Raw genomic sequence first — 18191 nt, forward strand, 5'->3', positions numbered from 1 at the left:
TATTGCCTCTAATCCTGTGTTTCATGAACGAACTAAACATATTGAGATTGACTGTCATTTCGTTCGAGAGAAAATTCAGCAGAATTTTATTTCTACAGGATATGTGAAGACTGGAGAACAGTTAGGGGATATTTTCACTAAGGCTATAAATGGGGTTCGAGTTGATTATCTTTGTAACAAGCTGGGCATGATTAATATCTATGCTCCAGCTTGAGGGGGAGTGTTGCAGAATCTGTAAATTAGTGAATAAGGCTTACTTATAGGAATATAGAGCTTGATTATAGGAATCAAATATAGGAATCAAATATTCATATTCCTAATACGGAATACCTAATGTGTATATAGATGTACCTCTGTAACAGTAAATTAATTAATGAAAATAAACCCTTAATTTCAGTTTCTACAGTCTCAATAAATTCACATGTATATCCGAGGACAAGGAAAATTTAGTTACTTGATAGGGAATACTTGGGAACCAGCCATTACAAATCCATCATCCATAACTTTGGAATGTTGAAAATTTTATGGTTATGACATGGCTCATGAATTCCATGAAAGATGATATTAGTTTCAACTATATGTGCTACTATACGGCTAAAGAACTTTGGGAATATGTTACTAAGATGTATTCTAAATTGGGCAACCAATTTAAAGTTTATGAACTCACCTTCAAACTTGGTGAAATCCATCAAGGAAATGATGCAGTTATGAATCTTGAGAGAACTGCACCTCAATAACTAATTGTTGAGATTGAACGTCTCAAGTCATATAAATCTTACACCAGAAGTTCATACTTTTTAATGTGGATCCAAGTCTCGTACCTTGCACTTAAGATATTGAAACACCACCAAGCTCCATAGCTCCAACAACCTTGCAAATTGGTTGTGCTAGCCCTAGACAAACACTGCAATATTGGCATTACCACCACGTTGTACGATTAAAACTGAAAGATGTAATGATGACTCTGATACCAAATGTTATGAACCTTGGGAGACTTACACCTCAAAAACTAGAGTGGAGAGTCCAAAATCATTTAAATCTCACACCAAAAACTCATACTTTTTAATGTAGGTCTAAATCTCATACATTACACTTAAAATCCTAACAGACGATCCCCAAATACGTCAATTCTCTCAAACGAGTGTGGCAAGAATTAGATTTGTTCAACAATTATGAGTGGAAGTGCCCAAATGATTATAATTATTACAAAACAATTGTGAATGCCAACAAAGTCTTCAAAATTCTTGTTAGTCTTAATATAGAGTTTGATGATGTACAAGGAAAGATTAATGAAAGAAATCCTCTGCCTTCCATCAATAAGTCTTCTCGGAGGTGTGTCATAAGGAAAGTTGTAGATATGTTATGCTTGGTAAAAGGAATGTTGGTGCAGGTGAAAAGTCAACCCTAATTGTTACTGAAGCTCATGTTGGTGGGCAATACACAACAGATCAAAAGAAACCAAATGAGAAGCCTTAGGTGGAGAGGCGTGACCATTGTAATAAACGACATCATACTTGAGAAACTTATAGGTTGATTCATGGAAAACCAGCAAATTGGAAATCAAACCAGAAATGACCATAATCTACTGCCAAAGAAGTCGAGTCAGGTCCTTTTATCAAAGAGCAGATTGATCAACTTTTGAAACTTCTAAAATCCAATCTGACATCTGGGACTTATAATTGTTCACTAATACATTCAGGTAGAAATCCTTTTGCTTTATCTACTGCCATAAATTCCACTCCTTGGATCATTGATTTGAAAGCTTCTGATCAAATGACTAGTTTATCCAATTAGTTTCAGTCTTACTCTCCTTGTCTGAGTAATGTAAAAATTCGGATTTTCGATGGCAATTTTTCCCCCATTGTTGGCAAAGGTCTCATTAGACTTTCTAATAATATGATTCTTAAGTTTGTACTCCATGTTTTTTTCTGTTTTTTGTGCATATTTGATCAACAACTCCATGATACTAAACTTGCCTACAATCTCTTATCAGTCAGCAAATTTTCAGAAGATTCCAACTATTGTGTTAATTTTTTTTTCAAAGTTGTACAGCCTTTCGAAAGCATTTTATTCAATCCATAGCGACGATTGGGGGCTTTTCAAGGTTACCACCATGAATAGAAAAAGATGGTTTGTGACTTTTAAAGATAATCATACTAGATTGTGTTAGTTTGATCTCATTTGTTAAAAATCTAACATGCAAAAACTTTTCAAAGAATTTTATGACATGATTGAAACACAATTTAAAACCAAAAACCAACATTTTTCAATCAGATAATGGAACAGAGTACTTTAATCAATGCTTGGGTTATTATGCTTTCAATGCATGTTCCAAAATTTCTTTAGGGAGAGACAATTTTAATTGCGTCTTATATGATAAATAGAATACCAGTCATATCATAAATACATGTAAAAAATGTATTCTAGAATGGAGTTTTGGAAGAAGCAGTTTTCATGGATCTCCCACCTAGCTTTGAAGAAGACCTAGGAGTAGACAAGGTATGTAGACTAAAAAAATCTTTTATGGTCTTAAACGGTCACCTAGGGCTTGGTTTGAAAAGTTTGGAACGAGTTTCATTGTACAGAATATTTCAAAATCAATTTCACATATCTAATTTTTGTTTGCAATTTTGAATTCTATCTCACAAACTGATTTCTCCTCTCTTCTCAAGCATGTTAAAACTCATCTTCAGCAACTCCTCTCTATCTGCGGCTTCTCCAACCGCTGTCAATTATGTTCATCATCGTTAGTGCTCCGTTATGACAACTCTCCTTTTAAGTTGCAACATAATATTAAAAAGTACTGACGTAAAGTCGGGATGGACACTTTGTCTTCTGCCTAAAGTTTGAGAAAGATTAAAGTCCTTTATAGTATGTGGTTATGTGTCACATCAAAAAGCTGCACCAACTTAGTCCACCAGATTTTAAGAATGATAAATTACAGAGACACAGTGAATCTCAATCTAAAGGTATGGTGTGATAAACTGCAATACCAGTGTGATAAATCATAAAGACATGCTTCATTGATACAAAATTACCTAAGAATAATCAATTGCAGCACCAGTGTTCTTGATTACCAAGGTTCATTATAAATCCACCGCTATTTTAGTAGGCTTCAGTTCTATAGCGCCTTGAAAACTTTGTTAAAAGGCATATAAGCATCACCTGAATTATGAATTATGACTTGAAATTGTTTGATAATTTTGTGTTATGAGAAATGCAATTGTACATACAAAGAAAATGATCAATCTACTTTCGAATATTTTGTGTGTTCTGTGATATTTTGTTTGCATTGTAAATATGCTTTGTAGGAGGAAATCTTGTTACTGGAAGTAAATATTTGCATAAATATTTTGCACCTTTCTAGGAGGAAATCCTGTTACTTGGACGAGCAAGAAACAAAATGTGTTAACTAGGAGTAGTGCTGAAAATGAGTTTCGATCAGTTGCAAGAAACAAAATCCAGATTAGGTTTCCTAATTTTCAGATATTTCAATTTCCTAATTTTCCAGAAATTGTTTCTTGTTCTTAATTAGGATATTTTGTATATATAGTAAATAGGAATTGGGTAATATTCTAGGAGTTACACATGGTTCCCTAAATGATAGATATTCTTCCAATAATAAGAAGCTAATTCTCATGTTATTTTCATATACTACAGTTTCCTTAAAAACAGAATACAAAAACAGCTCAACAAGTACTAAAACAGTAAAGCTAATTGTCTTCAAAATAACATTTCCTCCCGCTTCATATGATACCAATCTTAAATTTGTTTATATCTAACCAATGATGTCAGAACAATTTAACATAACAAAATGAACTTCTATTAATCAGACAACAGTTTTGCTACATCACCCAGATTGAATAAATTTCAACACAGGAATGGTTATTTATGAGACAGTTAAGAAGGCACATAAAAAACACTGCAAAGGTAAGGGATTTATTACCTGGACGTGAGATACGAAGGACAAGCCTGCAGCCTCAATGGTCAAAAGAAGTCCATGCAAAGACCACATCTGTAAACCTGGAATTGAAGTTTTAGCCAGCAAAGATACTGAGCTCACAGTTGAAGGCACTAAACTTGATAAGGCCATTCCTCCTGCACTGCATTTATGATAGATACTTATATAGACAGATAACAAACATATCTTTGGTACATGAACAGTGTTTACACACATTACAAAAAACAGAGAGAGAGAAAAACACCATGAAAAAGTATGTAAGTCAGCATAGTGTCCAACAAAGCAATCTGACGTTAGACAAACTATAACCAATAGTAGGCAACTACCATTGATTTAACCATTTAAAAAAGGGAAAACATTATTTAGCATCTAAAAAAATATCTTCATTAATAATAACATCAAATATTCTGTGATTTGACAACATTATAGAAATAACTCCTAAACCCACACCTTTCACTCAAGAAGAAAATAAATTAGATTCTAAACTCAAATATGCAAGCAACAGCAACAACTTTAACAACTCAGCATTTGCTTTCCAGTTTTCAGCATTATAAATCAGACAACAGAATATAGGTGACATATACAAATGATGGAAATGAAGAGAGACGGCAAGGATAGAAACTTAATATTTACCTGCAATGAATGCAACCAAGAGCAAAAGCAATTGATCCAGCATAATTTGAATCAGTCACTCCAGCTAGGTCACCAAGAAGCAATCGAGTCTAATTATCACCAATATAGCATGCAGAAAGAGAGCAAGGAAGATGTTAAATTTGAATACATGGTGAAAATTAAATAGAGACATCAGAGGCTCTCAATAGCAGACAAACATAGTGATTCAACCTCTTCAATAACAATTACAGCTTCTATGCTAAAGAATTACAGAGCTGCATTTGGCGAAAAAGAATTTGACTGAGAAATTGGAAATGGAGTTGTCTCCTTGAGAAAAAAGTAGAGGGTCACCCACCAGTTCCATTTAATCTAATTCCCAAAATTGAACTCCATCAAAAAACACAAATATAAAAGACAATTAGAGAGCAGACTAGCTGTACAAATTAACATGACTGCAAATATCATATTGTTCATAGACATGTGGCATCAAGCATCACAAATTTGAACAATCCACAGGACAAAGACCAGTGTGTATATTTGTGAATGTATGCATATGTTTGTGTGGATCATAAACAACACATCTCAATGAAAGAATGTAAAAAATTAAATATGAAAATTGTAATGACCAAGCTTATTGAGATCAAATGCATAGAATCGCATATCATAACTAACCATTCTTGCTGTAGAGATATCATTTCCAAGGCGAGCTAATAGACCAAGAGCCTCTGCTGATGCCCTACGTTGCGATGGGCAAATGTCTCCTTCTGCTAGAATATTCTGTTTAATTGAAAAAGTAAAACATGTGTTAAGAAATACAATTTTTCCTCCCATTTAGGAAACCATAGATTTTTATTTTTTGTTAGGATTTAGCTCCTATGCATTATTCAGTTTATTTTTCTATTTTTCGATAGAAAAGTCAATCAAATTAATTTCTAGTTTCCACTTCTATGAATCTATTATCAACTGTATATAAACCAAGATTATATTCCTACAAAATAATAAGATTATTTTACCATTCAATTAGATGTTCCTACTGTCATTAGAGAAGGTACCAGAACATCCACCAAGCATCCTTTACATTTGTTCCTAGCCTACAAACAGTTTTCCCCCAACCACAAAAACCTTTTCTTGCCAACCAAAACACAATTCTTATACCCCAGACTTTATTTGAGGCACTAGGTGACAAGAATTGAAAAGTTGCCATGAAAGTGGCGATTGAGGCTCTAGAGAAAAACATGAAACATGGGAGTTGGTGAAGTTGCTAACCCGAAAAAACCCATAGGGTGATATGGGTGTTCAATGTGAAGTATACGTCAAATGGCTCACTAAAACAATACAAGGCAAGGCCAGTGGAAAAGGGGTACACTCATATAGGGAATAAATTATCATGAAACATTTGCTCCAATGGCTAAGATGAATATTGTACAAGTGTTATTGTATTTAGTTGTCAATCTGGATTGGAAACTACAACAATTTGATGTGAAAATGCAATCTTGCATGGTGGTCTAAAGGAGGAAATTTGCATGAAAGTGCCACCAGGTTTTAAGTCAAAAGCAGGCAAGGATGTAGTGTGTAGATTGAGGAAAGTCTTGTATAGGCTAAAGCAATCTCCTAAAGCTTAGTTTGAAAGATTTATCAAGGTTATGCTCAATATGGGAATATAGACAAAATCGGGGTGATCATACCATGTTTGTGAAACACTTAGCCTCAGGTGAAGTGACAATAACATTGGTGTATGTGGATGATATTATAGTGATGGGAAATGATTCAAATGGAATGGAGAACTTGAAGAACTGTTTGGTGAGAGAGTTCGAAATCAAGGAACTTACGAGATTAAAGTATTTTTTGGGGATTAAAGTTGCAAATTATCAAGAAGGAATATTATATCACAATAAAAATATGTCTTAGATCTATTGATTGAAATTACGAAGCTTGGATGTAAGGCAATTGATATACCCATAGAGCCTATTCTTCAAACTTGGAGGATGCCCCAAATGATACTGTGGTAGATAAATGCTCCTACCAAAGATTTGTACAAAGACTCATATATTTGTCCCACACTAGACTAGATATAGCTTTTGTTGTGAGCGTTGTAAATCAATTCATGCATAATCCTAATGAACTCAAGGCAATTCACTGAATTTTATAGTATCTAAAAGGATCATCAAACAAATAAATTTTACTCAATAAAAGAGAGGAATTGTCACTTGAAGCTTATACTAATACAGACTATACAAGATCCATTATCGATAGGAGATCAACCACCAGATATTGCACTTTCTTATAAGGCAATCTCGTAATATGAAGGAGTAAAAAGCAAAACGTTATGGGTCAATCAAGCAAAGATACCGAGTTCAAATCAATGGTGTTAGAAATCTATGAGCTATTATGGCCTAAAATAATCTTGGTTGATTTTCAAATTAAATGGAAGGGTCCAATAAAGGTTTATTGTGACAATAAACCAACTTTTAACATTTCTCATAATCATGTACAACATGACAAGACAAAGTATGTTGAAGTTAATAGACATTTTATAGGGAAGTTGGATAGTGGCCTAATAAGTACCTAATGCAGTTTGTCAAAACATCTGCATCGACTGGTGGTCAAATTGGAGATATTTTCACAAAAGAGTTACCTAACGCAGTTTGTCAAAAGTTAACAAGCAAACTTAGAATGGAAGACATCCACTCACTAGCTTGCAGAAAAGAATTGAGAAATACGATTTTTCCTCGTACTTAGAAGACCATAGCTTATTAATATTTTGTTAGGATTTAGTTCCAATTTATTATTCAATTTATTTTTCTTTATTTATTTACAATTTTTAAATAGAAAAATCAATCATATCAGTCACTAATTTCCACAATTAGTTCCTAGTTTTCAGTTCTATGTTTCTATTATAAATTGTAAACCAAAATTATTCCTAAAGAATAATAAGATTAATTTACCATTCAATTTGTATCACTATGTATAGAAAATACAGTAATATAGAAACTTCAAATCAATTATTTAGGTATGCTTCTTCAAGAACAAGATTTAGTACCTGGAAAATAGCCTGTGCCAAATTCAATACCTCTGATCCCAACGGTTGAAAACGAAATGTAAGCAAAGCCTAAGGTAAATAATCAAGCCATAGTTACAAATTTATAGCCCACACAAAAGTCCTTTTAGGCATATGAAAGAGGGAAGGTTAGCACCTTTAACCCAGCAAGTAACCCTACACAAATATTGGTTACACTGGCTGCATGCCATGATTGCTTTTTCCCTGCTTTCAGACACTGGTCAATCATTCCAAGAAGCGACAACCTCCCACTTCCATCCTGGGATATCATATTCAAGGTTACAGTGTAATGTTTTATCAATTTCTTTATTTTTAATAGAAACATAGAACTCAATATCTTAATAATAAGAAATATACCAAAAAGAGGAACCGGTAGTTCATCATTAAAAAAGAAACAGAAAAACACACAAAGGGGCATAAACATAATAATTCTTCTTTTTCCTTTCAAAAGAAACATATCAAACAATGGTCAAATTAACAAAAAAGAGCATAAACTTGAGCCACTACAGAATTCCAATCTCTAAAATTGAAGAAAACACAAAACATCCTAAAACTTTTTTAAACCTCAAGAGCATAAAGAAGCACAAAATCTAACCCTATCCCATAGAAAATTATCCTCATCTTCACTAGCTTCTTCAGCAAATCTTTTATTCCTCTCTAACCATATAACCCAAAACATGGCACCTCAACAAATTTTGGCTCTCTCCCTCACCAAGAGCATGGTAAACTTCAACCAATAAAAATCTACAAGAGATCAAAAACCCAAAGAAATTCATACTTCTCTACAGAGTTTCCACTGCTGTTTCAATGCACTAGATTAATGGGGAAAGAGATGGTCAATGCTTACAAAAAATCTTTTAACAAAATATTAAACTTAGGAGATAACAAGTGATAGTCCATCTCCTTTGCATGATATCTTGAATGTTAATTCTTACAAGACCAAAGACCAAACAAAAAATTGAACCTAAGAAGGGACTTCAGCTTTCCAAATCATTGAGTCTAGAAGGATTTAAGGATGAGAAAGATCATTAATAAGACAAATGGATAAAGAATTACAAGACAATCCACCTAAAGACTCAAACTTCCACACTCTAGCACCCTCATGCACTCTATTTAAAGAAGTAGTATCAAAAATTGAAAGAATTGAAGATAATTCACCTATCTCCCAATCATTCAAATTCCTGTAAGAATTAAAGTTCCAAACCAAATCCAATGAAGAAGATAGAGAACAATCCAATAATAATGAACTACCTGAGAAGCAAACATAATTCCGAAGCAGAGAAGCATCTGGTTCACCAAAGTTTTATTTATTGTCTCCGGCTTCAAGATAAAAACCATTCTTCAGTAATTAATGAAAATAAATGAAACAGCAAATGACTTTAATAAAATAATAATAATAATAGAGGGAATTAATAAAAAAACATGAAAAAACAATGCAAAGTGATAAATATATTTGGACTACTTGAGCATACGCTTGAGATATTAAAAAATATATATTTCATTGTGTAAAAATGAAGTCCATTGCTCTAGGCATAATATGATCTATTTGTCAATATAGAATTTTGCAATCACATGTACAATTAACATTAAGAGATTTGCCCTTTCTGATTCCTTGTTTCATTAGTATCATGTAACAAAAGGTGGATGACATCCTCAAAGAATGAGTGGTGGAACTAAATGAAATTCAAAATTCAGCTAGACACAATGCAAATAGTTATAGAAAGATTACCTGCTATAATCTAGCAATCTCAATATTCATGGCATAGACTATGACTATCTGCCATGAATTTTATGGTATACTTGTCAAGATAACACAAAAAAACAAGAAAACTAACATCTTCAAGACTTCCAACATCAAGTACACTCCCATTGCAACCATTTCCCACAATGACCAAAGTGGAACTGCTCAACCCAATTGGGCCCAGATGGAAAAAAAAATTGGATCAAGGTTGTAAGCAGATGGTAAGGGACAAGAATCCATTAATAATTTTCTCTTGGGTAGAGGAACAATACAAATTAACTTTTGGCAATCCCAATCCCCTCTCCCAACATATACACACCATAAATGAGGCAACAATGATGAATCTAGGTGAGAGATTTCAAAGCATATTATGGCATACAACCTTCTAGTTACTTACTGAGCAATTCAGTTTTAAACTTGAAATCATAGACAATTATTCAGACCTTAAATTGCTTCTTGAGAAATGTCAGCTACAGGTGCATTAGTTCTCACAGATTCAAATCATTTACATTGTTCAAACACTTGTCATCCCAGCCCACTGCATTACACAATCATATGAAAAAACTGCTGACATCCTAAAAATTTTGAATTTCAACTTTTGATCAAGTCCACATCTTCACAAGATCAATCCAGCCAAGCCAACTTAAAAGTTATGGTTTCATTAGCCCACATGCATATGTTGTTCATTAGTATGACCTTAACCATGTTCATAATAGACCAAATTTAACATCACAGAAAAATTTGTTCTATTTCAAAAAGACAGAGTATTGGAAGTGCAACAGAATTCTATTGAACCCATTGACAAGAGAAAAAATAGTTACCTGAGGAAAACTAGAAACTTCATTCTCCCATACACAAGGCATGAGACCATCTTTTCCACCTTCAAAAGCCCGCAGTTCATCCTCAAACCAATCTCTGAATAAAAGCAATAAACAAAAGATATGTCTCAGACTTTTTTTATGAAATTAGAAATTTGCGAAAATACATAAAACAATAAAAAGATGATAATGCATTTGATGTCATCAAGGTTGTAAATAATAAATAGAGAAGATTAACCAAAATAAATTAAAAGTTCTAAGAATATTTTGAGATAAATGGCGGGAAATGAAAAGCTAAACACCTGCCAGGAATCCAAGGACCCAACCATGCATCTCTTTTGTCCAACAGCATCCTTAAGCATGAGCTTTCTTCACATACAGAAGCATCCCTTTTATATTTACCCAGCATGGAGAGACATATATTAGATCTTATTCATTCAAACATAAATCTTCAAATAAGGAAAAAAAATTTATATAGCATTTCACCCTCAAATAAAAGTGATGAAAAAGAGATTACAACAGGCAACATTACTTGTATGGCATTGTGCATAACTGAAGAAGATGGGGATGATCACTTTCATATGCCATAGGATCAGGGAGTGACTGATAGGCTATCAAGGTTCTTATGATTAATATGTCCACTTCAGGCTTGATATTTGGTAGTTCTCTAACTGCAGTCATTGATATGTAGGACAAAGCCCTGTTTTCCACATATAAAGATCATATCCAAAAAAGTTCTAAACGAAAAAAAAGCACCAAAAATTTTTTAAAAATCCACTAACTGCCATACCTACTCAGATATACGAGAACTGGTTGAAGTAGGATCCCGCTGTTCACAGTACCAGGAGAAATGAAGCATCTTACAAATGCTGTTAGTGCATCAATTGCAGTAGACAATAGACTAAAAACCAAAAAAAAAAAAAAAAAAAAAAAGAAAAGAAAATCAGATATCTTTTACTTTACAAAGACAATCAGGCCAGGCAACATAAAACAATCAGCCTTTTTACACACTGAAAATACAGTACAAAAAAGTAGCAATAGATAAAAATGAATAAGAATATTCTATTTTATAACAAGTTAAAAGGATAATTGCCAAAAGAAAACCACTAGATATAAAATAACTTTTTCTTCCAAAACAGGCCAATGAATCCAGAACACTCCAAACATTCATTTATAGTTGTACCACCAAACCACAGTATTACTATTCACATCAACAAGCAAAAGATATAACAGAAGCCCAATGGCTATAGATATATATTATCTGAAAAACAAAAAAGGAAATTTAGGCACTAAACTTATTATAATATACATGGGGGTGGGTGGGGGGGTGGGGGGCGCCGGGGGGCGAGAGGGGAGGGGGTGGGTAATCATTGGTTAGTTTTACTGAGTTCAGGCAAAGTGATCGAAGGACCAGCAAGTCAACCACCAAAGGACAAGTTAACATTTGAGGGGGGAAGAGTAAAATTACTCTCAAAAACACAAATTGGAAACAAATGTATATTAAGAAAAGATTTTCGGACTGCCGGGTGTAGAAAGGCTCCAAGCACAAGCAAATAATATGTATACATATAAATTAGAATTATTAAATTAGTGCTAGTACTCAGTACTGATATTTTTTTCAAATTCGTAAAGATTTTTGAGCAAAATATAGGTTATTACTGGGAAACTGACATGCAGGTTATTTAAAATACAACTATATAAAGTCAGGTACTGCTTAAATTTGCACCAATAAAATATTTTTTTGATTTCCCGTTCTCTCTAAAACTTTTCTTATGCTTAAGCTCACAATTAAAATGCCTCATTTATTTATCTAAAACCTTATAATCGTAGGGCAAAGAAATTTCTTAAACAGACTACATAACATTAACTTGAGACAAGGTTCAAAGTCCTGCCAAGTAAACTATAGATTAAGTAACAAATCAAGCATGTTTTCCTAATATAACTGTACGGTGAAGAAATTTCATAAACAGTCTAAGTAACATATCTAGCATGTTTTACCAAAGAAGCTAGAACCTGCAGTTCTACTGAGATTTGTCAGAATCCCACCTGAGAAGAACATAATTTGAGGAAAGCACTCATAAAATGGCTTACCATATCCTAGATGCCAACTCTCCATTTCTCATCAGTACATTTTCCAAGTTTCCATTAAAAAAGGTAGCCCATAAGGAAAGAATATCAAAAATCTGGTCTTCAAGCTCCTGCAAGCATCAAAGATATTTCCATAACATACACATTATTATTATATCAAAGCAAGAGTATAGAGGTGACTGGATACCTCCTTTGGCATAGAAGCTAATAAAGATGATAAAAGTAACCATCCGGCTTCTTTTTCAACAGTTGCAGCAACAGCATTTCTACTAGATTCAGTTAGCATTTTCTTTGATAGTTCAAGCACCAGTCTAGGTAATCTGAGCACAATAACATGACTATATTCAGAGCTTAGCACAAAAAGCCTACAGATAACATAAATATTACAGATAAGAAAACCAAGCAACAAAAATCAGACACTATCCAAAATCACCATCATCTTTTATTTTTGAAGTCTAGAACCATATGTTCGCTTCAGTAGAACTAAAAACTGGGCAATGATTTGGAAGGATAAATCCCTCACAAGGTCCAAGTTATTTTGTGGGATTTGGCTCAAGTGCAATTCAATAAAAGTGAAGTGATGCTAAGTAAGTAACTCAAGATGAATCTTTCTCCTGGAACTCTGAATTAATAGATGCCCAAAGAGTAGCTTATAAAGAATAAAGTAGATGAGTCAAGAGAAGAAAGAAAAAGGCAAAGGCATCCCCTGGCTATATGAAACCAGCAAAAAGAGTATACAGATGGCATCCCAAGAAGTACTTAATACAAAAAACAATCAATACCTGGCCGGATAACCAAGAGGTAACTTTGGAGAAATGAAAACTAACGCTGCTAAAACTGAAGCCTGTCCATGAAATGAGTCCAGCTCAGCTTTCAAATTGCCTCCCTATCATTAGTGAATACGAATTCATCGATAAACTAATCTAACAATTAAAATATTCGTGGAAAATAATGCTTAAAATCTGCAAAAAGCATAAATCAATAGAAAAAATAAGCAACTTTTCACATGGTCATCATTTATCCAAATTAAATCATGCATGTGCATGCACTATGTCTTATTCACAAAGTAGATTGCTTACAGAAGGAGAAAGCTCTGCAAAGTTCAAGGACGAAGCAAAAGATTCACATAAGTTAGCATCTGCTGATTCATGATCTTTACAGCATTGTTGAAGCCATTAAGTAATTAAAATTATGATGTGATTCAAAACAAATTTTACCCCACCAAAGTGCATAAACAGCATCTTCTTAGCAAACCCCTAAGAAAACAGTTTTTATACGTCATTACACAAAATCAGCTTGTAACCCCTTTCTATCCATTTCAGCTCATAGTCCCTCACTGTGACATTCTGATAGGCCTCTCAAAGTCTAAACTAGAAGAAAGAAAGGGAGCAAATTGGTTGAGGGGAAAAACGGTTATAGAAGCGCAACGTGGCAGCAACAGGGAAATGGAAAGAGTGGAGAGATTTGGCAGTATGATAGGAGCTAGGAAGGTTGTTAGAAAAGCAATGGGTTGTGGGGCACTTATGCTAGGTAGGTTACCCGCACCTCAAATGCCTGGAGTTTCTAATTAGTTGAGTGATTGAGGATAGCTAGAGTGATCTGATTGTAGCAGAGGAAGATTTACTGTCTAATTTCTGCTCTGTGGGATCAAAAAGAATCAGATGCTTCTTTTATTTGTCTTTTCATCTGTTGTAATTGGTTGTGGGTTTGCATCAGTTTACTGCTGTGTAGAATTGCAGATTTACAGGTGGGACTATATCACATTCCTACTACCAAAACAAGTAAGAGCAAACACATTCAGTAGCCAATGTATAAAGTATAGCAGTTTAACAGATGCAATAAATAATTAAGTGTTGCTTTAAGAAGCAAATTCGAGTAACCACAACATCAATGCAGAGCACTTAGTAGACAGTTTTGATGGAGAAGAAGTTGACAAACAAGGATTACTTGTCCAGGCACCATCAATAATATTAAACAGTATTACACACTTTAAGAAGCTACAACCAACCTAGACAATAACATGCAGAAGATTAAAATGATTCCAAGAGGACAGACAGCAGTGTAAATAAATTGAATTAAATAACAAATTATTAAGAAAATTAACTTTACCTTTTCAAATGAAATAGTTTCTCTTAAAGCATTCAGTGTGGTCACCCCATAAGAAACCAAACCACCAACACAGGTGGGATCAACTTCAGCCAATGCACGGAATGTCAAAGCTGCTTCAATCCGAACCTAAGAATAAGTTTCTAATTAAAATTCCAGTTTTCCAGAAAACTATATTAATGAAAGCACAAGGCCAGTGTATAGCCTTACTAGACTATAAATAAGGCAACAGAAGCTATGAAATCATATATTCCATTTCAAGCATTACAAGACATAATCTCGTTGCCACGCATAATGTTGTGTCGGCAAAAAAGTCATGAGTTAACCAATATTCAAAAACCAGGGTAAAGTCAATCCAGTTCTTCACCAGAAACCATGTTTGGAATATAACTTCCCGACATTTTTTAATACATTTGAGAAGGCAAGTAAGGAGAAACAGTCAAGTGATTTACTCATAAAAAGAAATTCATGAAACAATAAATCAGAAAGTGGAGCGATCATAAGCTCTATACGCTTTGGTATACTGAAAAAAGGTGACCATTACCTATAGGCTTTGGTCAAATTAGACAGCCTTATCAAAAGCATATAGGGCATCACAAAATCTAATCAAACAAAAAAACATCATCACCCTAATATTAAAAAACATAAAATTCTAGTACCGTGCCTGTTGCATCAATCTATAACTCACACGGTGGAATTATGAGCCCATTGTTCTGCTGCATCAATTTCATTTAATATTGAAATTCAGAATAAAATGATTCTTTTCTTGTCTTTACAGAAGTCATGGAATTTTCCCTTATTGAAAAATAAATTGATGAGACAATCATGGTAAAGTACACAAGTTAGGATTCATGGGACATTTTTTATGTCCCTGTGGACGTCCAGTTCACTTTTGTATCTACTCTTCTACATCGATAAATTTTCTTGTTTACTATCAAATTGTTCATTAGTTTCAACAGTAAAAAAAGTGTTGTCTCAGTACAACTAAAGAGGAAAATGAAAGAGAAAAATCACGATCTTACAAGTTGTGATGAATGAGACACAGCCGCAACAACTGTGCTATCAAACACTTCCTTGAATTCTGATGGAACCTGCAAATGGGCAAATCAAGAACCAAATTGATTATACAGGCCGTACACACAAAATATTATAATAAAATTCTTATATTTATTTTGGCATCCATACGGGCACAAACAAATCCAGGTTTATTCTTTATTGTTCTATTGGGTAAAACTGACAGGCTGTCTATGTTGCTTCCAGATAAGATAACATGCTTATACTGGTTCATATCAGATAACAAGAAAATTATCACATTGGTCCATGTCAGAAAACATTATAATAATGAGTACTAAAATTAATTTACAAATAAATTTAATAAAAGAAAAAAGCAAACTTTTCCTACTTTTTTAACAAGCTTGATGCACTCAGAATCAGGTAAACAAATGGAGCACACCTTTTCCACCTTACAATTGCATGCAAACAACAAATAATAATTCCAAATTATCACACAAAATATGACTCACCTCTCCTAGCGATTTCAAAGTATATGACAAAGTACGTAAAGCAGCAATTTTCATCGACGGACTGACGTCAAGAGACTGAAGCTGCAAGTTTCCCAAAAAGATTAGCTTCATTACAGATACAACGAAGAAGTTAACAGACTACAGAAGATCATAGCCAGCAAGGTAACAATTTCATGATAACTCAAAACACATATGTGGATTGACATCTGTTTTTTTTTTTTTTTTTGAGCTTCTTTTGGAAGTTTGAAACTCACTTCTCATACTAATAAACTTTCAAATGTTGTGACAAAAATTTGAAAAAAGAAAACGTGAATAAAAGGAGGCCTATTTTTTAACATTTTATCAAACCTGCTTTCCCAGAAAAACCAAAAAGCTCCGTTGAGTAGGTTCCGTCATCTGATCAGTTACACCAACCCGTAGGATATAAAGAACACATGCCTTCAGAAAAGAAAGAGATACACTGGTCAGTGTGTTGATCTTTTAGAAAATCATACGCAGGTCCTAAAGATACAAAATGCCACATTCACCTTTCAAATTTGATTTTATTAAATCTTATAATTCTCATTCCACAAATTAAATTCAACCCATAGTCAATATTATTGAAAAAAATAAAACAATCCAAATTACTGTTCACAATACAGTTCACACTACCAGAACAGCCCGTTGTATGATCCTTAAACCACAAACTCTTGACCGTTGAATAAACCCAATATCAATTTAAGGATCGTTCTCCATCAACTTTGAATGAGCCAAATTTCCTTACTTGGATTGCATGAACAGATGAGCATAACACATGCATCCATGAGTCTACTTGCAATTAAGGTGCTGACTAAAATGAGATGCAAGACCCTTCTAACTGTAAGGCAGAAGTAAAATTAGAAGGGCTAGAAAATAATTTTCTTATTTTGGTTAGGCTCTGAGAAACAAATCAAGGCCATTAGTAAGAATTATGAAGCTGAAGAAACAGTAGCTCAATGATAGGATATCAATCAAGGAACAAAATGCAATATGTGCATTACAACATGCATATGGAAAATTTAAATCTTATCTTGATAAAATCATTAAGAGAATTTGTACTCAATGAATAGTCCAGTAGTTAAATCTCTTGCAATCAGGAAAAAGGCCAAAGAATTAAATCTCTCATACGAACTTGTGGATCAATTTAACTTGTTTAAGGAAAAGAATGTGGTGTGGTGTGGTGTGGTGAGTGATAATGTCAGAAAGGAAAAAAAGGTAAAAAGTCAATGAATTGAATCAAAGGGTATGCATAGAAAATATCAGTCATCCCTTCAGACAACTAAAGTTTGGAGGTTCTAAACCTAAAAACAATTATGTGATGTAAAGTACAAACAAGGAAGTATGCTTATGAAGATACAGAGATGAGAAAAGCTTATGGTAAACGGCCAGCCAAGTGCTCAACAGAGAGAGATGAGGTTAGAAATGAAGAGAACAACTCATTCCTACCTGAAATCAGTTTATGCACAAAAATAGTGAAACAGCCAGAGGTCAGGATTTTAATTATTCCACATCTCACACTGATAGATATTTTTCTATCTACAAGAAAAAAAATTCTTTTTTTCCTTTTTGGTAACAGAATAATTTCCTCCATAATAAGGCATCAAAATCACCAAGTAATTTGTTAAAAGAGAAACTAATGAGAAAAAAAGTTTGTGATGATACTAGTATCTTACCATAAAAATGGCACATTCTCATATAGTTTAATCAAAGCAAATGAAGGAAAAGCTAAAGAAGTGTTGCTTGTACCAATGCATGGGCATCAACAGAAACATCGTAACGAAGCATGTCCATAACCTGCAAAGCATAGCCTTGAAGTTCACTATCTGGAAGCAGATACTTGAGGCGAATAGCCTGCAAGAAATATTAGTAAAATCCATTACATCCAAATAGCAATGTAAACTGAATTAGCAGGAAAACGTATTTAGAAACTATAAGTTAAGACAAATTGTACTAGTTTTCCAGGAATATCAACCTCAACATAATAACTGTTCCATTACTCGAAGTAATTATCAGAGGAAAACCTTACAAAGTGAAGCGAAAACTCAAACCTCTAAATCTAACAACTAATAGCATGCAACTGCAGCAGTTGAAGAATTATCAATTTTGTCTCAAGCAATTCAACATACACAGTACGATCTATTTAATCTGAACAGATTGAAAAAGAGCCACAAATTTTCAGGTAAATGCCACCGCTAGCTGCAAAGCTAATATATTATATATTCAGATATCCATGCCTCTGCAAAATAATTGCAAATACAGGAATAGT

General features: G+C 33.7%; 1 protein-coding gene across 5 annotated transcripts in view; it reads right to left on the reverse strand.

Annotated features, from left to right (window-relative positions):
• LOC123197993 (protein SWEETIE) overlaps nt 1-18191 on the reverse strand; it is a 44461-nt gene that overhangs the window by 18740 nt on the left and 7530 nt on the right. For 4 of the 5 annotated variants that reach the window (XM_044612553.1, XM_044612552.1, XM_044612551.1 and 1 more), the window contains 18 exons: nt 17672-17776; nt 16256-16345; nt 15908-16012; nt 15407-15475; nt 14388-14513; nt 13061-13164; nt 12466-12598; nt 12282-12388; nt 10981-11091; nt 10723-10890; nt 10493-10579; nt 10194-10287; nt 8883-8951; nt 7768-7890; nt 7614-7682; nt 5246-5350; nt 4595-4683; nt 3947-4103 (listed from right to left, as the gene is read on the reverse strand). In XM_044612553.1, coding sequence (XP_044468488.1) covers nt 3947-4103; nt 4595-4683; nt 5246-5350; nt 7614-7682; nt 7768-7890; nt 8883-8951; nt 10194-10287; nt 10493-10579; nt 10723-10890; nt 10981-11091; nt 12282-12388; nt 12466-12598; nt 13061-13164; nt 14388-14513; nt 15407-15475; nt 15908-16012; nt 16256-16345; nt 17672-17776 — 1911 coding nt within the window. The remainder of the gene's footprint in view (nt 1-3946; nt 4104-4594; nt 4684-5245; nt 5351-7613; nt 7683-7767; nt 7891-8882; nt 8952-10193; nt 10288-10492; nt 10580-10722; nt 10891-10980; nt 11092-12281; nt 12389-12465; nt 12599-13060; nt 13165-14387; nt 14514-15406; nt 15476-15907; nt 16013-16255; nt 16346-17671; nt 17777-18191) is intronic. The other variant, XM_044612554.1, reaches the window with a different exon arrangement.

Source organism: Mangifera indica, chromosome 15 (genome assembly GCF_011075055.1).
Source record: "Mangifera indica cultivar Alphonso chromosome 15, CATAS_Mindica_2.1, whole genome shotgun sequence".
In the NCBI taxonomy this organism is placed as follows: domain Eukaryota; kingdom Viridiplantae; phylum Streptophyta; class Magnoliopsida; order Sapindales; family Anacardiaceae; genus Mangifera; species Mangifera indica.